Below are 27,796 nucleotides of genomic sequence, written 5' to 3' on the forward strand. Positions count from 1 at the left end.
GTGGAATTTGCATGGGACCTGTTTATTTGATGTATTAACTATGAATGAGGGGATGGAAGTTTCGAGAAAAGAAGAGAATTTAAATAGAGTATGTTTTAAGCTTTTTGCAATATTTAAATCTAAATAATTGTCACAATGTTACGGATCCGTGAATATGTAAGGATATATCGCTTAGAAATGTGGGCTAATGAAGTCGTCTCACTCTCTCTCAAGTGTAAATAAGTACATAACATAATGTCATACACATTATATGCGAGATTGCAAATGAACGCGAATATTCAATTGGAATATTAATTTGAAAAATCGCAGCGTGTTCGATGATTTTGTTGCGCATAGTGTTACCGAAACCTAGTTTGCACGCGAAAGCGTTCAAATCTGAAAGTTGTCCATGCTTTGACAAAAATTTGAACACTTAAATATCCGTGGCAAATCTAGTGGAACGCCGTAATTTATGCGTTTACTGGTACAGATTGTGAATTTAGAAACGTTCACGATTTACTCGAAGCGAAAGGGGACACCGAGAAACGCGAATACCTTGTAGGCTGTCGATCGATGGAAATTAATTAGTGTTTTATTAAACGTTCATTAGTTAAAGTGTAGACACACCTAGGCTGTGAACATATAGAATTATGACGCGCATGAGTTTGATTGCGCTGCGCGAAGGATATCCTGGTGATCTTGGTAATTTAAGGAGAGGCACCTTAAATGCCTTGTAATTATCGTTTGCATATAAATTTGATTATCAGCGAGATGTGTCTGCATTTTTCCCCGATCTCAGCAGGTTTACCGCGTTATATCATTAATCCCCGATTAACGCTGAAACTTGTTACACGTTACGACTTGGATGATTTATACGCTTGGCCATTTAATATCAGACGTATAAGTGACTTGAGCTTCCTACGTACAGTATACGTTTAATGTTACTTCCCGAATTGAAGGTAATCCAGAAGAGTAGCGACGTGTGTCATTTTTGAGCTCTAATTTGTTTCGTAATCATGATCACGCGATACAATCGTCATTAAATTGGAAATCGATTAACGGCCGACTGTTAATAATTTCCCCAGCCGGCACATTTCAAATGTTGCACAGTCGTAGCAATGGTTGAGCAACTTTTTAATTACGCAAAGCAAAAAGTTATTTCTCGCCCAAATGTGTTGGTGAACTGTGTTCGTTGCTTGCGTCGCGTTTTGCTCCTTTTCCGATGAATTGTGTCACGGTTTCGTCACAATTTTTATTTCACGCCCGAGAACTCGCTCACGAGAGCTGAAGCATAACTCCCTTCTCCTTTTCCTTTTATTTTTCTTTTTGCGGCCGCGGACAGACAGATAATCTTTAGATAATATTTCGTTGTCTCGTTTTTCACGGAAAGATTTATACGGCCAGTTACCGGTGGAGCCGTCTCGCAGTGGAACGAATTGATATTTATGCTACTGTGCGGACGTAAAATACTTGTAACGAATTAATTCCTTGTTATTAGTGATACAATTGCTTGTAATGGAATATTAAATAACTTGTATCCGTTTTTGAAATTTGTTTCAATTGTTTGGTTACTCGGATAGTAGATCTTTATCTTTACTTGTTTAAAACCTCTAAGCCACGGAATTCCTTAGAGGATGAACTCTTTCTAAATGTCTCTGGTTGGGACACTATCGTTAAACAATAATATCGAAATCCGACGAATTAATCGTATGTTTAATTTCAATCTAGTATTGATTAATTATTTAATAACAATACGATAGAGATGTCTTGATACTTTGGAAAGTTGCAAGTATAGCTTTCATGGCACGTGAATAAAAATGTATGAAAATTGTAAAAAAGCAACTGTTTCCTCGTTTTTTCTATCTTCTTTCTCGCGAGTTGATCAGTGTTGCATAAAACATCGGGTTGCACAAGTTGGCAGAAACGTTATCGAGCATCTGGCAAACGGGAAGTCGGATCGCTAAGTGGATGCAGATCTTATCTATCGATTACTGGTTGGATTCATCTTCTGTTAGGATATTGCATCGTCAGATTAGATCGTTTCGTGGAATGATGGTTACCGCTGAATGTTTCGTGAACATAATGGCGGAGATCAGTGTGTTTGTCAAACACGTGCGTTGAACACGTTCGTATAGCGTAACAGTCAAATTTTCTCTCAATGGCACGTTATCTTTTAAGATGAGAAATTGAATTTAAGACGAGAATTGTAATTTCGTTTCATTCGTTCTGTACGGTTTTTCTTTCTCCACTGTCCGACTTTCCCTCGAAAGAAATTCAATACGAAGGGACCGTGTTTCTACTCTGTTTCTCTCGAGGATGTTTGTCTTTGACAAACTTCGAGATCTTCCCGTTTACAAGGGTTCGGGTATTCGACGCAGGGACGCCTTGTATAGTTTATTTAGAGATTCGGGACTCATCGGTGAACTAGAACGAAGCAAAACGAATGCGTGAAAATGCGACTCCGACGCGAGCTGTCGGAGAATCGTAGGTGTACGAGTAAGTAAGTAACTTTGAACGAGGTTTCGACGAGGATAAGTTAGCAGCGAAACATCTAGAAACCGAGCGGCTCGAAATTTTCACGTAACGTTGATCGGCCACAACGCGACCTTCCTGCGGCCAAGGAATATACTTGTAACTTATGTAACCATTCAGTATTAATGGTATAGAAACAACTAACGTTATATCACACGGACGTATCACTTCCTGCCTGGAGAGGTTCATGGAAATTGGAAGAAAATGCGGCATGCGCGAGCCAGCTCGTTACGTATCTATTTGCCAATGGCTCTCAATAAGGCGAGCCAAGATGACGACCAAAGGGCTACTCCTTAACTGTTTGCCAAATGACCAATGCAATTTACAATATCCTTCAACGAACTAGTATTACATATGATTGATCTTGTAGTAAAAAAGTTCGAGAAGACGTCTATGCGCGTGCGTCATCCCACTCCATTCGTAGCAATCACGCAAGGGGTGGGGGTTAAGTTGAAACCTGGAAATCGTTCAAATTTTGCTTTAAAACACATGGTTTTAGTAGTTAAACGGTAGTTACCCGATGTATTGTATTAAAAAGTACGGTGGAAAAGTAATGGCGTAATGGTGCGTTGCTTTATCGCAAGTGTCTCACGCACTTCATTTTGGGCACACTGTTTTCGGATACGACTGCCCGAATGGCTAAGAAGTGATTTTGGTCGACTAGTTGACCGGGAAGTTTCTACTGATTTTTAAATAAATACGTGTAAATAATTAATTGGAGAGCACGAGAAAAATAAAAATTAAAAGAAAAAAGAAAAAAAGATTGAAAAATAAGAAACTTTACGATTTATTTCCTATATTATAAAAAGATTGTTTCAAGACACCCTATATACGATGGAATCAATGACACTGGATGCAAATGAGGCCGCGATATGTCTAGCAACATGCGAGCATGAGTTCTCATGGTATTTTTAGTACTCATCGGCTGGTGGTAGCGTAACGAATAGATTGTTGTACCCCTTGCACCATTATGATTTATCTCGTTAAACGGGACGACGAACGCGTCTCTATTCGCACCGTTGGTCTCGATTTAATTCACGTTATCAAGACTCCTCTCTGTGCAAGATCGCCTCGCGTCTTTTCGCTCGTGCGTTTCCTATTCCTGGTATTCAATCTCCACCGAGCGTGTAAATCAGAGACAGGAGCAAACATTTCTACTTTTCTTACGCGTTGGGACGAATGATTTGGCGAACACTGGAGAAAGGAAGGAAGGATATTCAAAGAATCGCTGAGAATTTAAATAGCCGATGTGAAGAGTTAATACGTTCGGTGCGTACCACGCGCCTGGCACCCGTTTTTTCAACTCATTGGCTTTGGCTTGTATCCACTCTGAGAGTGAACTCTCGAACAGCGTTCTCTTAGGTTCCTTTTAAGGGGATTATAATTTTCAGTTTTACATGTGTTCGTGCTGAAAATATTGGACGAAATGAAACTAACTTTCTAAAGCAAAGTAATAGAAAATTTGGATTACAGTTTCATAAAACTCAGACAGTCAACAGTTTTGTGGAAACGGAATGGAAAGTGTATTGTGATTTATTGACTAGTGTATCTGGATTCAAATTGCACACACTTTGATCTATGTATGTATGTATCTGTCTATTTCAATTGCAAGAATTATGATTATGTATGTATCTATCTATTTCAATTGCAGGAAACAGCCGATTCGTGTGTTACGTCCTAATAGCTATCCATAACACTCGACATTTAGATTACGATCTAATAGCATATATTTGTAATACTTTTATTATTTTTATTGAAAACTAGAAAGAAATGTGTTAATTGCTTTCTTCTGAACTTATGCGTGCGATAAACTATCGCAAAACTGAAACATTCCGTTTATCGGAGTGGTTTAAATCAATCCCTAGACATTCAGTCCTTGAAATAAATCAAGCATGACATCTTGCTATACCTTGTACTTAACAATTATAGTACAACATATTATTTAAAGGAACAAATTGGAAAAATCCCCGTCACAACAAATAAATTGTGCAAGAAATATATATACCTTTTACAAAAACGAGATCAACATTGTACTAGCTGGAGCAATTGTTACACAAGAGCGTAATAGTTTTGCGTTACATAAAGTGGAAATCTGGTATTTCTGTGTTGCGATATTGCGTATCTAGATCATGACATGATACAACGACACGCGTCCAGACGAGGCCGCCAGTCAATGGCAAAGTGGCATAAACCTTTGTGGTATTTATAGTGTACATTTATAGTATCGGTAGCGCGCGCATTTCTATCCTTTGGAATTGGATTGGAAATTATGCAGTGTAAGACTGGTTGGTCGTTTTATTCGTGCCGGGATGACCCCGGGTAGCGGAGGATGTTCCTCGAATCGCATTATCGGAATCTCATTAGTGGAGGAACCCGTTATAGAACAGCATGTACTGTTAGTGTATGAAAATTTCTGTTCTGCACGACTTTTTCTTCAATTACAGCGTACGATTAATACAGTTCTAGGTTTTACCTGAGAAACATGTCCATCGAGTATGTTCATTCATCATATAATAGATATTTGTTTTGCTCAATTATTTCAGTACGCAGTTGAATTTTTTCAATATCAGAATAGACATAAAAACAGATACTATGCACTACGAGCACACAGAAATGAGCCATATTTTTACTCCTCTTTCGCACACTGATCTTTCTTTTAGTAATTTATGTAAAATACTCGGTAACTGGTGGATGGCTTATCAATCATCTGATTAATTCCACTCCGGAACGCGGAAAATAATATTACATGGAAGCTTTCGTTTATTATAAATATAAATCGTTTTGCAAATAAAGTTAACTCCAGTAGAGCCCTCCAATTATGTAGTCCTCTTATTTCGCAGTATCGTAACATTTTACGGTTTTAGTTAAATTTTGAGAAAAAATCTGGAAAAATTCTGGACGTTGTTCGAAATTAGTAGTAACTCTCCCTCTCTTAATGATTGGATATTTTATTCATTTTTTTGTATCGCGTACCCCGTCTATATTTTTGGAGATTGAAAATTCTCATTAATCTATAAACGCACGTGACGCAATGAACAGTATCCGGAAAGTGGCGCGAAGGTACGCGACGATGACGGCAGACGGTATTTACGTAACGGACGACAAAAAAAGAGGTCTTTATCTTGTAGCTTCCCATGCGCCAGTTGGCAGGCCGACATCAGCAGCACCTAACGTTTCAGAAACGGGGAGACGAAAAAGAACCGAACGAAATTCTTTGAGAATAGAACAACAACAGCAACAACATTGAAACCGTCACTGTCTCGTGCAAGGTCTTTCTCAACTTCGCTCGGCGAAACGAGCACGACGAGCTCGACGGAGTGGTGAAAGGGAGGGGGATGTGGGCGGGGCGTCGCCTCTAAAGAAAAAAAGGAAAACTGAAAAGAGGAAAACGAGCACCTATCGGACGACGTGAAACTTTAACGGTCCGAAAGTCTCTCTTGAGGCTTGCGACCGCGTTTAATCACTGAAGATGCACGCTTGGAAAATAATTCTCGGCGAATTCCCCTGCTTCCCCGTCCGACAAATTTCATTCCCCGTTGGCTTGTACGCGCACGCCATCCTTCGCTCCCGTCCACGTGACCCAACGTCGAGCTACACAGCTATTCCGGTGCTCTCTTCGCACAATTAGAAGTTCTTGTAATCGTCATCGCGAAGCAACGCGGGGTGCGCGGCCACATGGAAACGATTAGGGACCAAGTCAAGTTCGATGTTAATTCTTACTAGTAAAGTGTACTGGTTGAGAAAATTTTCGACTGATAAAAACATGTTTAGTGAATCGGCACGAAATGCATGTTTCTGAAGCGATGTACGTAATATTTCCAAAGTTCACCTTTCAATTTCTACTTCTATTTCTATTTCTACCAAGAACAGCAGGTCGTCTAATGCATTTCATGGAATTCCATTCCGCTTCGTGTTTTCTTGGTACGCGTGTACTCGTTAAGGGTTTCATTGATATAGTATAATATGTACAATTACTCATAGTATACTTAATCCCATTTCTAGACTCGAGGAGGGAAAGGGAGCGCACGAACTAGCGGATCGCGTCGGCAAGGGAACGGCAGGGGAAGGGGAGAGGGATCGATATGCACCTGAGCGTCGCGACCGAATGCAGGAAGAGCGGGCAGCGGGTTCCACACGCTCGAGGTCAACCACTGTAGACTGGGTGGCAGTCTCTTGGGGGATGGAAAAAGTTAGGAAACTTGTCGCGTAAATGCTGGCTACTTTCGAGATGGGTAGGGGATAAAGATGCGTCATCGGAAGCCGAAGATTAGGAGAGGAAGAATATTGTTTGACATAAAGTACTAGTTACTATCGGAGAATTATAAAACTGATACAAATTATATCTTATGTTGAAATTATGCATTCTATGAATGATTAAAGGTGTATATATATATGTGTGTGTGTGTGTGCGTGCGTGTGTGCGCGTGTGTGTGTGTGTGCGTGCGTGTGTGCGTGTGTGTGTGTGTGTGTGTGTGTGTGTGTGTGTGTGTGTGTGTATGTGTGTGTACTTATATTTATATTTATATATTTTTATAATTAAAATAAAAAAATAAATTAATTATATATATATTATATATATATTTTTTTTTTATTCCAAAAGAAAACTAAGAAATGGCTAAAAATGTTGGGACAGGCCTGTGAGAATTGAAATCTTTGGCATCTTTAAATTAGTTGATACCATTCAAGTGATGCTGGGAACTCGATAGAGGAAGTGTTGGAAACGATTTCGTAGAATATCGTTTTAGTAGGTACACCGATGGATTAGTCCTCGACGAGTCTTTGACAATAGAGCAGGATAAACCACGTATCGGTGTTTATAACTTCAAGTATATCTATATATAGTAGGTGCATCGAAGATCTACAGACTTTAAATAGTTAAACTTTAAAGATCAAAGAATTTGAACCGAAGGTAAAAAAATCGAACTGTATAGTTGCATCATATTGAACGTATAACGTTTGAAATAAACATAAATGACTTGTTCGTTTTAACGGGAGGTGTAGGTGACAGACAGACAGACAGGATGGCAGAATTGATATGGTTTTTAATATATTTGCTGTCCGCTGCAGGTTATTGTATTACGGCTGAGAAACGGCATTATAGATTTGCGGTGCACCTCTTTCTCGCGTCTGTCTCACCACTTCCGGCATAACCATGTCAACGTATCAACAATAGCGCTGCATCAGAATTCATAGCTACTATATAAATGTCGTCCGTAACATGTGACCGTGGCGCGATTTTTAAAACGGATAAGAGAAAATCGCATTCCTGGAATAGAATTTTTTTAATCGATATACAGAACCACGACGCGATAACATTAGCAATAATTAAGAAACTAGGATATTTTTCGTGAGGCTTAAAATCAGAATTTGCTTTCCTTTCCAATTTCCCATGGAATGATTAATACGATTGCTTGGGATGGACAATTATCGTTACATAAGATGGCTAAGGTTTTCAGAAAAAGTGGTTTCCTAGCTTTCTGAGAATATGTATTATCGCTTCTTCGCTTATTCGGTTGGTCACACAGTAATTATTAGACCTCCTTTCGATTTGTAAAGCAAATTTGTTTTACAAATTGGTTTCATAACAAAGATAGTTTAGTAATTATTTCAATTTTTATTCAAATTCAAACTCGAGTTAAAGTTCGTAAAGTTCACCGTTATTTGGCGAACATTTTTGTTTGAACATTGTTTCAGGAGAACATTAGATTATGATTCAAATATTAAATGTTGAAAGTGACTAGCCTTATCATTCGCATAACAGATGATTTGGCACGTGTAACGTTTAAATGAATTCCTTTTTATTTACGTCATTCGATCGATGTCACAAGTGAAAAAGTGATAAAGCATAACTGCGTAAAGAATTTGCCTCTTTGGTTTTGCAATTCAGTTCAAATGTTGTTTAAATACAATTCGTGTGAAACGTCGAAGTACGAAGTCGGAAAAGGCAGTAACGGTTGACCAAGTTATTGTATATCAAAAGCCTCTACCCACTAGCTTCTCGTGCTAGAATTATGTATACATACTTTCTATTTGGAAATTTGCCAGCAGCTCGTAACGAGGACGTATAAATCGCCTGAATCGTTTTCATGAAACTTATTTTCTTTTTTACCAGCTATAAATCTTTAAATTTTTATCAAAAACAAGCACCCGGGAATTCATAAATTATTTATCCTAGAAAACGTGATTTTTTTCGATTACTGTTCTATACAATACAGCAGGCATAATCTACAGCACCGTTTTGCTATAAAAGGTATAAAAAGTTCTTATTTTATTTTTATTCTATGCCGTACAGTTTCATTTCGTTGCCGAAATATGTTAGCGAAGAACTATATTACATCGCGTTCACGAGTATTTCATCTGTATGTATTCTAATTACGTTTACGTGGTATTTCTGTTTTTTACTTTTTACTATACCAATGTAATAATGTGATCAAAATTTTTACGTTGAAGTATTTATTGTATTATTGGGATTTGAAATTGTTACCTATCGATAATATATTTCAGATTTTGCAGTTCTGATTACGCATCGATGTATCGCATTAATTCCCTCATAAGTTATATTTTTACGATCGTTTACATTTATAGACGTTTATACATATGCATATGTATATAGGGTGCGATTACTTTTGTTCAGGTCACATATTCAGCGGATCTTGCGATAGAGATACCAGGTAACCTGAGCCAGGGAGGTTCTTGGTATCGGTTAGACTACAGCCCTGCTGTTGGTTATCCACCACCAAACACCACCATTGCAGCCACCGACATCGGTGACGTGATCAAGTTCAGGGACGGGCTGCCTGGCACTAGATACGAATTTTGGTTGTACTACAGTAACAGCACCCTTCACGATTGGCTGACATGGACTGCATCGATAACCACAGGTGTGTGTAGATGTAATAACCCGTGGACATGAATCTCGAAACCGTCTGACCGTTTTTTGTCCGCCTCCGTTAGCATGATGAATATTAATCTTTAATTACGAGAAGAACTGTATTTAGAATTCATCCAAAACTACCGTATAAAATTAGCCAAGGCCAATATTAAAATACCGCTCAGGTTCAAAATATCATTACGGGGAGGTATTAAAACATTATTAATTGCTTAGTCCTTGGTCCGGTCTTGAATCCTTCGCCTTTTCCGCGGCGAATTATTTCAAATAAGCGAAGATAGTGATTGCAGTTCGTTTTTCAGCGCCAGATCCGCCCTCGAATTTAACCGTCTCGGTGCGAAACGGCAAGACCGCGATCGTCTATTGGGCGCCGCCTGCCCAGGGCAATTATTCCGGTTTCCGGTTAAGGGTGCAAAGTTTTAGCGACACCGGAAATCCAAAAACAAGCGTCATCCCAGCGGATGCGGTTCCATACGTGTTACGCGACCTCATCCCCGGGGCAACCTATTCGTTACAACTTTTCACCGTATTAGACACCAAAGAAAGCGTGGCATATACCAGCAGGAATTTTACCACCAGTGAGTAAACAGGCACTGATTTATCACAATTGCAAATCAGGGATAATTAAACGTATCTGACCGTCGCTTTAGAGATTTTCCAAATACCATAATTTATATTATTCATTGCGTTTCACTTTCTTTTAAGCGTTTCTTCGGAATACGAAAATGCATGAGATATTAAATTTTATTTCAAATCTCTTCTTACGAAAAGAAAGCGATTGATTAGACGTTGATGGATGATGGTCACAGAGGAAGGCAGTAAATCTGTCTCCTTTTCGCAGAGCCCAACACGCCAGGGAAGTTTATCGTATGGTTTAGGAACGAAACGACTTTATTGGTACTCTGGCAGCCGCCCTATCCTGCTGGGATTTACACCCATTACAAAGTTAGTATAGATCCTGCCGATGCCATTGAATCTGTTCTTTATGTGGAGAAAGAAGGGGAACCTCCTGGGCCTGCACAGGCTGCTTTCAAAGGACTTATCCCGGGTAAGATATATATTATAGCGGTTCGATATAATATTAGAAACAACAGTTACCGATGGAAATATTTCTTTTAAAAAAAAAGAGAAAGTAAGAGAAATATAATATCACAGTAAATATAGTTGTCGCCGGTAAGTTTCTTCTGCAATATTCAGAAATGTCAATAATTTCAAATTTAAAGCAAATATAAATTCATAAAATTCGAATGATGAATACGATGAAGAAAGTCACGATGATTTTCTGTTTTCATTCATTGCAGGTAGGGCCTATAATATTTCTGTGCAAACGGTGTCAGAGGATGAGACCTCAGCCCCGACCACTGCACAGTATCGAACGGTACCATTGCGTCCCCTGAACGTTACCTTCGACAAGTCATCGATAACGTCCACTTCCTTCCGTGTCTTCTGGAATCCGCCCGAAGGAATGTCTGAATTCGATAAGTATCAGATATCGTTAGGGGGTAACAGGAGATTGACACCGGTGACTAGGAACAGGGACGATGAAAGCAAATGGGAATTCAAGGATTTGGAGCCAGGGAAAACTTATCAAGTTGTCGTGAAGACGGTCTCAGGCAAGGTCACCAGTTGGCCAGCTAACGGGGATGTTACTTTGAGTAAGCGTTTTCGAATGCATTTTGCTGCTTCTCTATTTTCGTGTAACCCATTTTAACTAACGGTTTTTTGCATGTTCTTCTTCTGCTGAAAGAGCAAGCGGTTCTCGTGTTTCACTTTCGATTGGAACTGGCATCGTGATAATTAGTTTTATTCTTGATGCTCTTAGAACCGTTACCTGTGCGCGATCTTCGTGCTGTCATCGACGAGAAAACCGGAATGGTCGAAGTTTCGTGGCTTCCTGAAAACTCGAGCACCCAGGACAGCTATAAGCTTCAGTACCACGAGGTAGAAACCACGATCGGCGGTGACAGTAATACTCTGACAACTGATAAGACTAAGGTGAGCATCTCACCGTTTCTATCGTTTCATTTAACGAATGTGAGAAAATACGGTTCCTTGGTGTCAAATAAACATTTCTGGTTTCGATATGAGAGCGGTCTGGACGTAAGACGAGCAAGAGATTTCTTTAATCATATATCGGCTATAGAAGTATTTCATCCGCATCAGATTTACGAATATGTATAATTATTACGGCTTTATCAGAAATTTTATTCGTAGGTTACATTGGAAGCTTTATTACCGGGCAGAAATTATTCCATAATCGTTCAGGCGATTAGCAACAAAGTTGAGTCGAACGAGACGGTGTTTTATCAAGTAACGCGGCCCTCGAGCCCGATAATCGAGGATCTAAGGCCATCCGAGATGGGATTGAACATCTCGTGGAAGAGCGATGTTAATTCGAGGCAAGAGAAATTTGAAGTGACGCATAACAGAAACGATACCGGGGAGAGTGCGACCACGTTAACCACAGAGTCCCATATTGTTCTGGAGGATCTTTATCCCGGTGCGGCGTACGAGGTCAAAGTTTTCGCTATCAGTCATGGTCTAAGAAGCGAACCGCACGATTATCTCCAAGCTGTTTGTAAGTAATCAAGATTTATTTCTATACACGATGCGACTAGTTTTAGATTATATTTCTAAAATAATACGTACGTTTAATGTAATTTGTTCGATCGCAGTGCCGCATCCGCCAAAGAATTTAAGTATCGAGAAAGTAACAAGCAACACTGTCGTCGTTCACTGGGAGGCGCCAAGCGATTCGTTGTATTCTGAATTTTCGATACGCTATCGAACAGAAGACGACCCAAGATGGGTGAAATTGCCAAGCGTACGAGAAACGGAAGCAGAAGTTGCGGATATGACACCAGGAGAAAAATACACCATCCAGGTGAACACCGTCAGTTACGGGGTCGAGAGTCTTCATCCGCTTCAAGTGAATCACACAGTTAGTAAGTAATCGAAGGATACGGAATAAATCTTAGCGATCTTCTATTTCCTTCAATTCAAATTAAATTTCCTGCCTATCTACAATATTAATTACCGTAGAAATTCCGATTTTATTGATTCTGTATCGCTTTACCAATTACGAAGTGAAGTCATTGTTCTCGCAAAAATACATTATAAAAATTCACAATTAATTATTCATAATTGTTCTAAGTATTTCGTAATTATTCTAGGACCGAATTCAGTAGTGAATATCACACCAATCGTTGATTCAACGAACGTAACGCTGGAATGGCCACGGCCAGAGGGTAGAATCGAAACATACGTGGTAAGGTGGTGGCCGGTTGAGAATCCCGAAGACGCGCGTACCAAAAATGTAACCGAGAATAACGACGCGAGCAGCGGACTTTTCGAAGAAAATACGGTGCAAAGGGTTTTCGTTAGCGACCTAATGCCGGGCGTTCAATATTCCTTCACGATCTACACGATTTCTTATAATTTGGTCAGTGATATCACCAATCTGACGACCAGGACAAGTAAGTTTAACCATAGAATTTCCGTGCATTTCGACTAATAACTACGTTTCTCTTTTTGGATGAGTTGTTCGACTATTCCATTTGACGAACTCGCCTTATCACGAATACTAACAAGTATTAAATATTCGAACCAACACCAATCATGGTTATCTCATCGCTAATAGCCTGTGTGTTGCGTGATATAATTAAATCTTTTTACACATCTCTCTGATACATGTAACAAATCTTATTCGTACAAGCAGTTTTCTTCTGTAAAATGTAAATTGTCACCATTCAGTTCGAGAACCACGATATAAACTCACGATACTCCAAATTTTGTATGATAAACCCGATTACGAGATGTACGAAACGAGAAAATAAAGTTATATTTTGTCTCTTTTCATTTTATTTTTTTCAAACGAAATATATCACGGTGTAAAACACCTGACAAATCGATTTGAAGTCGATCAGAATAAAGAGAAACGTGATTAAATGCGCGACTAGAAAGAAAAAAAAGAAAAAGAGAAGAAGAAAAGTTCGAATGAAAAGAAAAAAAGAAAGAAAACACGAGTCTGTCGAATCCAGTGCCGCTGATCCAATCGGAAGTCGTGGTGGTGGTCGATCAAGATCAGCCTGACTCGTTAACGTTGAGGTATACAAGGACCCCTATTCAATCCTCCAAGTTCGACGTATATCGTTTCCGGATTAGCGACGAGAACAACACGACAAAAGAGCGGATGGTCAACGACACCGACACCAAAGTGACATTCACCGGCCTAATACCTGGTAAACTGTACAACGTCACCGTTTGGACTGTCAGCGATAACGTCGAGAGCAGACCCCTGCTTAGGCAGGATCGACTTTGTGAGTATCATGCGTGATGGTATCACAAGTATGTGTTATTCTCAATGTACGAGCAGTCAAATTTCCACATAAAAGGAAAGATAGAACGTAAAATTTCAAATTCGGCAAAGTTTCTAATTCGATTCAACGATGAATTTCTCCGATTTAAACATTGATATTTTAATGGTAAAAATAGATACGATGCGTATCGAATTAAATTGTATACGGTTATAATGATATTTTGTATTGTAGGAGGAAGAAGTTTAATATTAATTTCTAAATAGGTATGTTTCACGAGTAAATACTTTGGTCTGAAACAACTTACACAATTAACACGATTTAGTTGTGTGAAATCTTTGTTTGGCCTTTGGTAATAAAATTTAATAACAGACGTATGTAATCGTGTTTAAATTGTGACTATTTCGTTTCGTTGCGGCTTACCTTAATGCATATTAAACTGTACACGGAGACAGTACGAATATTCATACGAAACACCACTTGAGAACGTGGAATCTGTTTTCCTTGTTTACGGTTCAACTAGCTTGTTGTTCACGGTGTTCGAGATCATTTATAAGTATAATTAACAAACGGAACTTAAGAAATAACGATGTAAATGAATTTCCTTGAAATAATTGCATTCTCTCTCTCTCTCTCTCTCTCTCTCTCTCTCTCTCTCTCTCTCTCGCTCTCTTTCTCTCTTTCTCTCTCTCTTTTATGAATTGTATTTTAAATGCGTTCGTCTAGTAATGCATTGCTAAGTTGGCGTTGTAAGATTTTTCTTTTGCAACTAAATTGTTGAGATATAATAATAAAATCGTAATAATAGAGAAAGAATGTGGTAACTGTTCGATTATATTTTTTGTCGCTCTAAACAGTACGGACGGTAATATTATAGCGTGAAATATTCTAATCCAACGTTCTGGATTCGCTTTTCAACATTCTCTTCTTCTCCCCCGAGCAGTTCGATAAAGTATTTTTAACCATCACGTCTGCCGAGCGAAAAAAGTACAGTTCATTTTTTGATAATGTAAGATTAAACAAAATTAACATATTAATACATATCGCGAGTATACGATCGTAGCAATCACCATCAGCTCTTCCTATAGATTAGATTTTTTGAAAAATACCAATTCTTCGTTCATAAGTCAGGATACGCGTATAAAGCACTCGGTTTTAACGACAGTTTAATTACTTGGGAACTCGGACTAAATACAACTCATCATCGTTTCAAAATTTGTTTTCAGATCCTGAACCAGTCACATCGATCCAAGCGATAGACATAAACGACACACGAATCACGTTAACTTGGGACATTCCACGTGGACAGTACGATGCTTTCGAAGTCCAATACATAAACACCGATGGAAACTATATTCAAAATATCACATCTGTAAATTTAATAATCATTTCTGATTTGAAGCCTCATAGAAATTATACGTTTACGCTAGTGGTCCGTTCCGGCACAGAGTCCTCTTATCTGAGGATATCGAACCCGTTGAGCGCAAGTTTCACCACCAGTGAGTCTTATCCTGGTAAGGTGGAGAAATTCCATCCTACAGACATTCAGCCGAGTGATATCAGCTTCGAGTGGTCGTTGCCTAGTCAGGAGCAAAATGGCATCATCAGAAAGTATACCATCACGTATGGTTTAGAGGTACGTTCGGTCGTGTGTTCATTTCTCGTTAATTGCTCTTTATATAATTACGTCTATTATATTGTATTATGCAATTCCAATATATGTTGCAATTGCAAAAATAACACATGGTACACTAAAAGAACATACTTGTGAATTATAAAATACTTATCCAGTAGGCGTTATTAATTTTTTGATATTTTTCAATACAATTGCCCTTGAAGTAACGAGGAAAACAGCTGTTTCCTATCACCATAACTTAATTGCTTAATTATGTCGTAAACATATTAAGTAGATAGTATATTTTATCGGCAATGCTCAGACGGTCTCCTCCACCTTTCCGAGTACAATGCATTCGGTTAATATGTCTCCGGTCTGAAATCATTTCTTATGTAATCAAATAAATCAAGAAAAAAGACAAATTACTTCAGCGGCGGATAAACTCCCGTTCCTAAATTAGATTGTCATCAGGATGTCCCATCGGTGCAAAAATTTCACAAAAATTTAGCGAACGGATCGAACGGATCGTGAGTCACTGGATCGCCCCACCTTCTCCGACATGACGTCGCGCGACGCACTAAATAATAATTGAGAAGGAATAGAAAGCAATTGACATTTTGTTATCCTCTTCGAATATTATCGATAACGATTCAAAATAGAAGCAGTTTCGCCGAGAGATCAGTTTTAAGTAACGATGCTTTTTGTTATCGTTGGTGGTTAGGGTTCGGCCCACACTCAGATGCAGGACTTCAGGCCAAACGAATATCGCGGTGTCGTTAAGTCTCTCATACCTGGAAAGACGTACATCTTCCGTATCCAAGCGCAGACGAAAATTGGTTTCGGTCCCGAAGCTGTGTGGAAACAAAAAATGCCGATCCTCGCGCCGCCTAAACCACCGACCCAGGTAGTGCCCACGGAAGTCTGCAGGAGCAGCACCACCATTCAAATACGGTTCAGGAAGAATTACTTTAGCGAGCAGAACGGCGTCGTCACGTCTTATACGATCATCGTGGCGGAGGATGATAGCAAAAACGCTTCTGGTTTGGAGATGCCCAGCTGGAGGGACGTCCAGGCGTACAGTATCTGGCCACCGTATCAGGTAAGCCATTACAATTTAGCGTTAATAGTATTTCAAGTTTCTTTAGTCTGTTTTTTAAATAATTGTGAAAACTAAGAATTTAGTAACTAACGAAACCAACGTTTAAATTGTAAATTTCGTTAGGAAGCCGATCTGAATATTCCCTCCGTTCTTTTTATTGTCACCAGGAGAATCGCGTAAGCGAAAAAGTACGCAAAAGTAAATCTGATATCGCGACTACCATATATTGATCTAATATCGATGAATAATAATGAATGGAACGCGTATAGGAATAATTCGAGGAACTATGTATCTCGAAAGAAGGGAGAAAACAGTTGCGTCGAATCTGTAGTCAGCGGAGACCGAGCGGTCTAACGTAATAGCGTCGCCGGTCCCGCGAACGATATTGCAATAGAGATACACAACATACAGCAACATAATTAATACGTATTACGGCGAGCTACTCGTTGACTTGCAAGATCACGCAATTCAACGAAGAACGTAACCGACCAAGGAATACGTCGACTCAAGACCACGCATAAACAATCGTGTTCCTGCAATTGCTGCATTACGTGTGCCCACTCCGCGCGTAGCAGTCGATGGGCCAGCGGCTCGTGATGAGACGTAATGGTGAAACGCGTGGAAATTAAATTGACAGCATCCTTGTACCACATAAAAATATCATAGAAAATTGTGCTCTTACTAAACAAGCCGCATGGTATACGATTCTTGCTCGTTAAGATAATCGTTACATTATATTAGAAATGATACGATAAATATGCTTCAAAATAGTAACATTCAAAATAGAACAGTGTACCTTTAAAAAAAAGTAATGTACACGGAACATTTTGCTGATAAGTGTTAATACTACTGGATTAGATTGCACCTGAACATGAACATCTTACAGAATTTGATTTTGAAAACAGGAAAGTTCTTTACACAGGTAACGGAGCACTAACTCTTTCTTTTATCGATTATTTCGTTATTATTATGTGGAATTCACATGTTACATCATTAATTTCCATCGCAATTGTTAACTTGTCAAAATAATCGATTAGACGCAAGTGGTTCAACGATTATTTACCGATGCCGTTCGATGTCTAATTGTTCATACAAGAAATAGAACGAGCTATTATAAAACATGTTTCATGGATCAGTATGCGTACATCCGAAGAATCAGTTCTAAGCGAATATAAAAAAGTTATTACGCGATGTTGTTTAGTATCGTGATATTGATATAGATCTGCTACAGTACTACCTTACCTCGTTAGAAAATGAATTTCTGCTTCTTGATAATTCTAGATTGAAACCTTAGATTTTTTTTGTTTAAATAAAAAAATTTGGAAGAAATTTCTGCAACAGAAATTTTCCTTAAACGATTGAATGTAATGCAACGAATACGCGATTATTTATTCGCAGGTAATGGAACCTTACTACCCATTCAAAAATGGCTCTGTGGAGGATTTCACGATCGGCGGCGAGAATTGCGATAACAAGATCGGATATTGTAACGGTCCGCTGAAGTCTGGATCCACCTACAGAGTAAAAGTTCGCGCGTTCACTGCGCCAGACAAATTCACCGATACCAGTTACAGTTTCCCGATTCAAACAGGTAAGAACGATCGTGCGATGAGTCCGCTGCTCATAGTTGTCAGAGTCTCGACGATGTTAGGAAATTCTTTTCAGTTAGTTCGTAGTCCTTCTGCGGAATTTCGCAACTATTTCGGATTCGTTTTTTCGGATGTGATTTTTACACAAATCACGTTCCCCGTGCAAACGTTCAGTGTTTCGAGTAATATTAACCTGTGATGCGTCAGTCGTCGCGTTAACGGTGGTGGAAGGGTTATATTCATTGTTGTAGAAATTATAATCATATAGCAGCATACCTGTAGGAAGCTTGCTAAATTCATACCTCGTTATTTCATAAACATGTCTGCTCAAGGATTGCTGCTGGCAGGTAAGATAGCAGAAATAAGTGACGTGGAAAGTAATAACTGGGGTGAACTAAAGAATTCAAGTAATTATTCCTCAAGTAATCATTACAATTAATTGGTTAAAACATCCAAAAAAATATAACTATTAATGTCTGTGCGATCAGCCTAATCAATGTGATTCAGCATAATTACGAGATCATATATTTTATAGGGGGAATATACAATTGTAAAAACGATTGTATTTTGTTGCACACATTTTTAGTAATATTTTAGTCAGCTGTAATATACGTATACTACATATATGTAGATACGTTTGATCTTCCTCTAGTATATTTAACTAAATTTCTTGGCTTTAATTCAACGCATTTATTGTATTCTCGAACAGATAAGGACAACACGGCTATCATTGTTGGAGTCACGGTTCCGATAGTGCTATTATTGACTTTATTGGGTATTGGGCTGTTGGTCAGACGAAGAAGAAGTCAGGGCCGCAAAACAAGTGAAACAAGGCCCACTGACAGTTTGTCACTACCGGACAGCGTTATCGAGACCAGGTGAATACAACCAATCGAGCAATCACAAGTTCGAATACTAAATACGTTTCGTCAAGGAAATTAGTATAAACAAGAGTTTAACCTGTTAACTATAATACAATACAATACTTTTATTATTAACGCTACCTCTCACTGGGACGAGCTGAAACGAGTTGAACGAAAGTTCATTTTCCGTTTAACAGATTAAAGAATTTGTTTTCGTTTTTAGTCGACCGATCAAAATAGAGGATTTCGCGGAACATTACCGTACGATGTCGGCAGACTCCGACTTTCGGTTCTCCGAAGAATTTGAAGAGCTGAAGCACATTGGCAGAGATCAACCCTGCACAGCCGCAGATCTTCCGTGTAACAGGCCGAAGAATCGTTTCACAAATATTCTTCCTTACGACCATAGCAGATTTAAATTACAACCTGTGGACGATGAAGAGGGCTCCGACTATATAAACGCTAATTATGTCCCCGTAAGTTGGTACCTGATAAGAAAGTTAATATGTTAAGAAAATTCGTTGACAATTCTAATTGAATTGTCGTTACAGGGTCACAATTCCCCACGAGAATTCATTGTAACACAAGGTCCTCTGCACTCGACACGAGACGATTTCTGGAGAATGGTCTGGGAGAGCAACAGCAGAGCGATCGTAATGTTAACAAGGTGTATAGAGAAAGGAAGAGAGAAATGTGACCACTATTGGCCGGTGGACACTCATCCTGTTTATTACGGGGATATTTGCGTAACGATATTGAACGAAACGCATTATCCGGATTGGAGTATTACAGAGTTCATGTTGTGCAGAGTAAGTAATTTACTGCTGGGTTTGTTCGATTTAACGGACGGAACTTTTGTTAACGCGAATTACATTCGCTCGCAGGGAGACATCAAGAGAGTGATCCAACATTTCCACTTCACGACATGGCCTGACTTTGGCGTCCCAAGTCCACCGCAAACTTTGGCTAGATTCGTTCGTGCGTTCCGAGAACGAGTTAGGCCGGACCAACGGCCAATCGTCGTCCATTGCAGCGCGGGGGTTGGTCGCAGTGGCACTTTCATCACGTTAGATAGAATACTCCAACAGATCTTGGTATCCAAGTACGTCGACATCTTTGGTATAGTCTGGGCAATGAGGAAGGAGCGGGTTTGGATGGTCCAGACGGAGCAGCAGTACATTTGCATACACCAGTGTCTCCTGGCAGTGCTGGAAGGTCAGGACATGACTGGACCACCGAGAGAGATCCATGACAATCAAGGATTCGAGGGTGAGTCTTGTTCTGAGTTGACTTTTTCGTAATCATGCGGTTTTATGAAATTTCTGATAAGTAATAACTTTGAAATGCTTACTGTAAGACGAACAGGAATGTACGCGAGTATAGACAAGTTTTAGATAAACGGTGAATCGAATAAATGGTCTGATTTCGTTAGAATTTTCTTCTTTTTGATTAAAAGAATACTTTAAATATTTGAAATATTCTTATATGTATATCCCAGATCGTACAATATACTTTGAGTTTCAAGTACACTTTGGACAATCTGTCATTATGACTGTCCACGTCTGCGTAATATTATCTCGTCTTGATTCCTTGAATCGGACAAGTTTTTAACTTATTTCGTGTATATAAGTGTTAATAAATGAAAGTGTAAAATTTTTAAAACATGAATTATTCTCCGTTAAAAGCTCAGGCATATTCTATCTTACGGTAATAGGATTAAAATATTATATATAAGAAATAAAGTCATTTAAACGTAACTGTTGATATTTACTACATTATTTTGTTGGGTGATCAATGCATTTTCTTTTCTGTGTGAATTAAATTGTTCAAAACAGAGAACAGTATGTGCATGAACGATCCGAGATTGACAAGATATCCACCAAAGTTTAAAGTACTTTAAAAGAGCACATAAATAGATAAACTAAACTAAATATTCACCGGATACATGTGTAACTTCTGTTCTTTCGGTTCAGTAAGTCGTGATATTATCTTTCGGTCTAATTTTTTCTTGGCGTTACAAGTTACTGATATTCTCTGGAAGTAAATTTTCAAGAAATAGTATTAACATCTAATTAGAGTAAATCTCGGGAAATCTGGTGGTGGTGTTTGCGATGGTAGTAGTGGTTGTTGAACTATAACTTTGGTCTCGTTTCCTTTTTCTTTAAATAAAAAAAAAAGACGAAGAATAAAAAAACGTATATTCGGTTTTGTGTTATCTGCAAAGGTGTTGCCATTGATAAATTATATCGTATCACGTCCGTAAGTAGCGAATCACTTCCCTTCTCCAACCTCGTGCTCCCTTTGAATCCAGGCAAGAATCGAAGCACCGTTGAAAACGCAAACAGTCCCGCTGAGGATGAGAAGGAGAGGTGACCCTCGAACTGCGATTCCGGCGTCGATGGTAATTTCGATCCTCGCTTATTTCTTTTGCGATCTATTTTATAATACTCTACATCTCCTAGCGACATTTGCATGCGATTATTTATTTCACTAACGCACGTGGCATGGGAAGCAACCAACGGAATCGGGCGCGTGTATGCTTTGAATGTATGCACAGGAAGAAGTTACCGTGATGTTCACTTGCTATACGAATACTCTAATTATATACATTATTTATCATTTTCACGATTGGAGAATAATTTTTTTGAACATAAATTTTGCAGCAACGAGGAATCATTCTGTGGGGTAATCAGTTTTTTTTATGAATTTTTGCTTCATATATTATATTTCTGTCCATATTGAAGACTTATCAAATCATTATTTGAAATTCAATTATTATTTATATAGGTATGCCTGCGTAAGAAATTGCATTTTTTTGTATTTAGCAGTTCCGTTATCAAAGTCTGTTACCAAAAGCTGACACTAGCAATCAATCTATTGTCGATACGATGTCAACCCGAGACAGTAGGATTTGATACGTTTTTGCCCTTTTCACTTATCATTCGTTTTATTTCTGCTCGAAGTTTCCTAATATAATTGAATACACTAGATTTCGTATCAAATCTGCCATTATTTCGTTCCTCAGAATTCGTAGGAGGCATTTCGAATAATCTACTGTGACGAATATATGATGTGTATTACTATTTATACAATCGATATCGTTACGGATACTTTGACGTTTTAATTTGACAACTAAATGTCATATCTCTGTATTCAAAATAATCGACATGCACTTTTAATCCGTTTGCATCTCAACTTAGAACGGAATTACATATGTAGTCAATATTTCTGGCAGTTCTCTTTGTGCGTTTATGAACTTTATTTGAAAAATATATACATGTTATCATCTTAATTTCTACCAATCGTGAGCTTTGATGGCGAAAAAGACAAAATTATGGTCATCTGTGCTGTCGAAACATATTTATTCAAATTAGTGTTAACGGAACGTGTGTTAAAAAAATAGATATTTTAATACTGTCAAAATATAATATGAACAATATTATGGGAAAACTAACAAATTGTTTTACTTTTAATTAAAAATCTATAGCAATTTCTTCCGCTAAAGTATGAATCCGTAGGTATATTAAGATCAGAATACCAGCGTCATACTAATTTTGTCTGCGTTCAATCAAATCGATCTTCCACTAATTCCTATTATTTTAGCAACTAGAGCATGATTTTTAATTAGTTGGAATATTCAGACCGAACTGAAGTCAGCTCGAATTCTAATCGGTACACGTATATCTTTTGCAGACGACGAAGGAATAGCAGAATCAGGAATGTGATGTATAGATACCTCGTTCCCTTCAGCAAGCAACAAAGACGAGGACAATTTCGAAGTTTCGCGAGGAGGTGCAGTGCACCGGTGAGAGTATAATCCTGTGATGTTGAACGATGATCAACGTTATCTAATGCAATGAAAATGCAAACCAAGGAGACTCGTCGATCGTAGCGCTCGGTTCAGTTGAAGATACGTTCCAACAAAGAAGAGATCAACGCGTGATGATTCCTTAGTCCCGATATCTGAAGTTTTTGTGCGTCTTCTAAACGAATGACAAAACAGACTATATAGTTAGCTTTGTCATTGGAGAAGACAGATACTCAAGTGATACAATTTTAGTTGACTTTTTTTTTAATAATAATCGTAAGCACATGCAAGGGTTAACTGATGTAACAAACGAAGTATTGTAGTATGCTCGAGTTACCTTCCTAACGGACACACACACACACCGAGTGTACAGATGTATCCGACGACAATAACTACTTGTTACTGTTAAAGCCTAATTGCGACAACGTTGTTCGAGCGATAGACAATTAGGTGTCGACAATTGGGTGTCGGTACGGTTCAATGAACAACCGTCGATGTAGAGAGATTCGACGTGAACGAACAATGGCAAAAGAATGGCATTCCTATCTTTTATATAGTAGACAGGATATTTTATCCTCGTCCAATTGTACTTGATATATACATGTCCCGAATCATGTAGGAAAAGCTCTTTGGTCTTTGAGGTCTCAAAGCGGAAGGTCTTTGAAAACGAAGCTGGGAGGGTACTGGAAGACGTTCTGTTAGAGAGAAATTGAAGAAAATGAGTAAACTTATTGGAACTTGCCGGGTAGACGAGAAATATATATGTATGCGATTGTGACAGAAAACACGTTGCTCCATCGACAAACGTTTAGTACAACGATTGAACAGAAAATAGTTTGATGTCTTAAAGACGTAAACTTGAAATTTGTTTTGTAGAATGTCTTCGACATATCTACTGCCATCGTCAAAGTATCGTTGATACGAGATTTCGTCTCGTCTCTAGCTCCGCTACGTCTTATTATTATTATTATTATTATTATTATTATTATTATTACTATTATTATTATTATTATTATTATTATTATTATTATTATTATTTACTACTGAAAAATTAAAAATCGTTGTTGTTCCGTGATCGATGGTTATTATCTTGGCTGAATTAGTGTCAGCCTAAAAGTGTTCAACCTTACGTAGGTACTCGTGACGTTACGGCGATATATTATATTATTATTACATATTAGAGAAGATATGCACAATGTTATTTGTACCATAAATTTGAAAAGTATTTCTCTACCAACAAACTGGTATTCGTATATTTCGTTAAAAGTTAAAAATGAATTGAAAAATGTTATCCTGGCTGAGACGATTCGTATGTAAGCTTGAATGCCGGTCACGTATTCTGGATAGCAGAGAACGTGTTAGGACGTCCATAGGAGTGCACGTGACGCAACTGCGTATGTATATCGCAAACGCGATGTCCATGACATCTTCCTCTTGGAGTCATCGAGAGGATCGAATGGTCGGTCCATTGCGATTTGTAAATATGAATCGCTGCGTTAGCATTCTCGAACTAATTAGACGGCCACGTCGAGAGCATGTTAATTGAATGAGAATTCCACGACACAATCGATACTCGCGTCTAGGTAGCCATCGTGGTGCGGAGGTAGATAAGTTCAGGTTGCATATCTAAACTCTTTGTAAGATGCGTATCCCGTACTAGGTTGCCACGGTTCGATTCAAGACGTTCGGTTCGCAACAAATCGACCTTCGTAACAGTAAATACTGTACAATGATTTTTATTTATTATATCGATTTATATTTATACATTTTCAATATGTTTTTGGTGATTTTGCAAAATCCACATCTTTTACGTCACACTGTTTACATTTTCTTTGTCACACTTGTTACATTACTTACTACAGATTAATTGAGATTTTTAACAACTATGCGTTCTGATGAGTTCGATTGTTAATTTTACGAACGTTCGATATTTCCACGAAGGTAGGGCAGTACCGTGTAACTTATACAGTCGCTGATTTTACGTTGGGTCGATGTATCGAAGCCTGTGTAAGTTACGTTTCTCATGTAAAATAATTGTAGGCCTACGTAAATTATTATTTATCGGTTAATAAATTTTTACTTTTCCATGCGTTGTACAATAATTAAGCTAGCTTAGAATCCTCTCTCGATAATTATACGAGTAAACCAGATCGGTAATTTCCGAATTAATTGTAATAAATAAAATAGTGTGTAAGTTGTACATATTGTAGATATGTTATAAAAAAAGAATCTCTTCTTTCCTGATATCGGTAGTTGCAATTCGTTAATTGAGTATGTATTGTATTTCCTCGGAATGTATTTAGTTAGGTGAACTCGATTAGAAAGTTTATACTTGACCGCCGATTTGTTGAGAACCAGACGTGCATTGGATCCACGGATACCGTTGCTAATTAAATCACTGTCCCCAGTGGCAACCAACCATCCGTCCAGGGGCCGTAGTAGAGACGCCAGTCTAAATGTAAAACATTGCCTAGAATGAATAACAAAAAACATGAAAAGATGGTCAGAGAGGAACGTGTTGTCCGTCGAGCGTAGCTTTTTCGTGATAGGAGAAACATGTCAGTGGGAACAAGAAACTCGCATCTTCGTAGAAGTCATATCACTTTCGCAGGAGAATCACTCGACGATTCGTATAATGTACGTACATGTACATATTTACTTATCGCTGGAGCGTTGATTCGTATAGATCGTTTGTTCTTCGACGCGATCGTTGTCGTTAATCGTCGTTGACGCGAGACGTACGGAAGAGAATTGCTGTCTACAATTGTCGAGGTTCAGAATTGCGGATTTGCCGAAACAGGGCTAAGACTAACCGAAGAAGGATTAGAACGACAGGACAATTTCTAAAATCTGAACGGCAAGCTCCGAAGAAGAAAGTAACGATCAAACCTCTGAAATTGAATCTCCCATTAATTAATTCAGCTTGCCTTCAAGCTGAATGAATTCTCCGACAGAATTGAGATGTAAATAAAGAAATGGCAAAGACATTCGTTTTAGGACGAATTGGAAGTTCCGATCGTCACTTCCGGTACTTAGAGTCAAATTTGTTCAATGGTACAAAGACTTGTACTTAATTTTGTATTTAGGACGAGGCAAGTAGACAAGTGGCAGTTGGAACAATTTTAGGCGTTTAAGAGCACTAACAGGGATATCGATCACTCTCAGCAGGGTCAAACGAATTCTCTCGATCCGGTATTCCGGGACAAAGAAAAAGGCGAACCCGTTAAAGGGATTCAAATTCATCGGGCACATGTATTTTTGGACAAAACCTTTTTTATATCGCTTAAGTACATACGTAGAACCATTTGCAAAACACACGATCGTACTTGTACATATTAGTGAGAACAACGTCCGCTCGAGTCGGTGTCTTTTATCGATCCGTCGACGCCTATCGGTATCATGTCTTTTTGATCACGTCATTCCATTATCGAATTACGAGATTTATGTGCGGCAGAATAGTAAAATTCCAAGACGCTTAATTTTGAAAGGACATTGTCATTGCCGACTGTAATTAAACAAACCGTGGGATTAAGGATTGATGTACAGTCGTTGGTAGAAAATAAAAAAAGGAACATTTCAGAGATGTTCAAAGTTGTTTCGATTGAAAACGCTGATTCCCGGTTTATTTTTTTGTCTGTGAAGATCACACTTAAAATTTTCTACCAAATCACTGTCGATCATCCGATGTAACTCGTACCATCGTCGACGAATATTTTTATAATACGATGAAGAAATTGCCAACCGATTGTCAAATGCGATAGAGGGTATTATATTATAGAATGATAAGGTTTCCAGGCTAACTCGATTTCTTTTCTTCGTAATAGTTTCGACTTATACCAAAATATTAATAAGAATTTCTAGATATAGATAGCTGGACGTTTTTGATGGAATAAAAAATGGTATTTCGCGTGACGGATCGATGAAAAGAAGATTGGACCCGGACAACTGCAGTTTCCAATTCATCGAATTTGTTTACTATTATATATACTATGCTGTACATGTACGCGCATATACTATCGACTCTATAATATTATCGATCTTTTTCGTGTAGATTACTATTGTTGCTGGATCGGTCTGTGTTACATTTGGAAAATGCACGCAAAATGTTCTCGTTCTCTTCATTCTCTTGTCGAGAAAGTATTGCATCCAATGTGTAAAATAGATCATTTTATTCACAGCACGAGGTAATACATTGCTGTTGTAAACTTTACCAATTTTTTAGAAAGCGTCTAGTTTTGGTATTTGCTGAAAAGTATTTACAGTTAGATAGTTGACGAATGTTTTTCGAGACATTTTTTCAATCAGTATTTTTCGAACAAATTTTGTTTACTCTTGTAAACATTACTTCCTTCGCGGAAGGGAGGAAAACGAATTATCACTTTAATGCCGATTTAATTGAATTCCCCGCGCAGGAAGGATCGAACTCTGTTATAAATCTATCAAGAGAATTCGAGTGTATTATATTTGTACTGCATTCTACTTTACTAAAATCAGAAATGTTTGTTTTTACGTAAAGAGAGAAATTCGTAATAAAGTTATATAACATCGAAACGGACATAACAAATGCAGAAGAGGTCTCGAAAGAAGTAACTCTCTGAAATATGGAGCTTGATAGCTTTGATATTTCGTCAACATTTATAAATGTTCGTTGTTTATTCGTAGGTTTATTTGGAGTTTAGCTTTGCGCACTGTAGTCTTACTCTACAACAATCATTTCTCGGTTATTCTTTATCGGTTTTTAGGCAACTATTGAAATACCAGTCTGTTATAATAATGTTTCATCGGTGGCCTGATTTTATAGTTTCATGTAAAAAGGAAAAAGAAATATTGTCCTGTGATATAAAGAAGAAAAATGATAATATTTTTCACGAGTTGATCATAATTCAGTTTCGATTTAAAGGATGCAAATGTTCAATACAAATTTATCACGCGAATCCACGAGAAAAAAAATTTGGCTACTGCACACGTTTTCATCGACTGCAGAATTGATATCGGTTATTAAAAACGGCAGCACGGTTCGCAACAAGATTCGCAGGATTTACCAGAGCTTACCAATATGTATGTTCTACTTATTATGCAACGTCTTAGTAATTCAAAGGTGTCGAT

The 27,796-nt window shown here is 38.2% G+C and overlaps 1 protein-coding gene across 5 annotated transcripts in view; it reads left to right on the forward strand.

Moving 5' to 3' along the window:
• Ptp10d (Protein tyrosine phosphatase 10D) overlaps positions 1–22,710 on the forward strand; it is a 32,638-nt gene extending 9,928 nt beyond the window's left edge. Inside the window, exons 2-20 of one of the 5 annotated variants that reach the window (XM_076897885.1) lie at positions 9,146–9,392; positions 9,703–9,978; positions 10,242–10,448; positions 10,702–11,055; positions 11,223–11,395; positions 11,615–11,978; positions 12,076–12,345; positions 12,574–12,876; positions 13,441–13,719; positions 14,943–15,352; positions 16,053–16,430; positions 17,829–18,021; positions 18,352–18,366; positions 18,729–18,897; positions 19,106–19,358; positions 19,434–19,691; positions 19,767–20,151; positions 21,194–21,283; positions 22,576–22,710. In XM_076897885.1, coding sequence (XP_076754000.1) covers positions 9,146–9,392; positions 9,703–9,978; positions 10,242–10,448; positions 10,702–11,055; positions 11,223–11,395; positions 11,615–11,978; positions 12,076–12,345; positions 12,574–12,876; positions 13,441–13,719; positions 14,943–15,352; positions 16,053–16,430; positions 17,829–18,021; positions 18,352–18,366; positions 18,729–18,897; positions 19,106–19,358; positions 19,434–19,691; positions 19,767–20,151; positions 21,194–21,255 — 4,596 coding nt within the window. In that variant the 3' untranslated portion in view covers positions 21,256–21,283; positions 22,576–22,710. The remainder of the gene's footprint in view (positions 1–9,145; positions 9,393–9,702; positions 9,979–10,241; positions 10,449–10,701; positions 11,056–11,222; positions 11,396–11,614; positions 11,979–12,075; positions 12,346–12,573; positions 12,877–13,440; positions 13,720–14,942; positions 15,353–16,052; positions 16,431–17,828; positions 18,022–18,351; positions 18,367–18,728; positions 18,898–19,105; positions 19,359–19,433; positions 19,692–19,766; positions 20,152–21,193; positions 21,284–22,575) is intronic. The other 4 variants (XM_076897887.1, XM_076897886.1, XM_076897889.1 and 1 more) reach the window with 4 other exon arrangements.
• The last annotated feature ends 5,086 nt before the right edge of the window (positions 22,711–27,796 follow it).

This window comes from Xylocopa sonorina, chromosome 7, assembly GCF_050948175.1.
Source record: "Xylocopa sonorina isolate GNS202 chromosome 7, iyXylSono1_principal, whole genome shotgun sequence".
NCBI classification, from domain to species: Eukaryota; Metazoa; Arthropoda; class Insecta; order Hymenoptera; family Apidae; genus Xylocopa; species Xylocopa sonorina.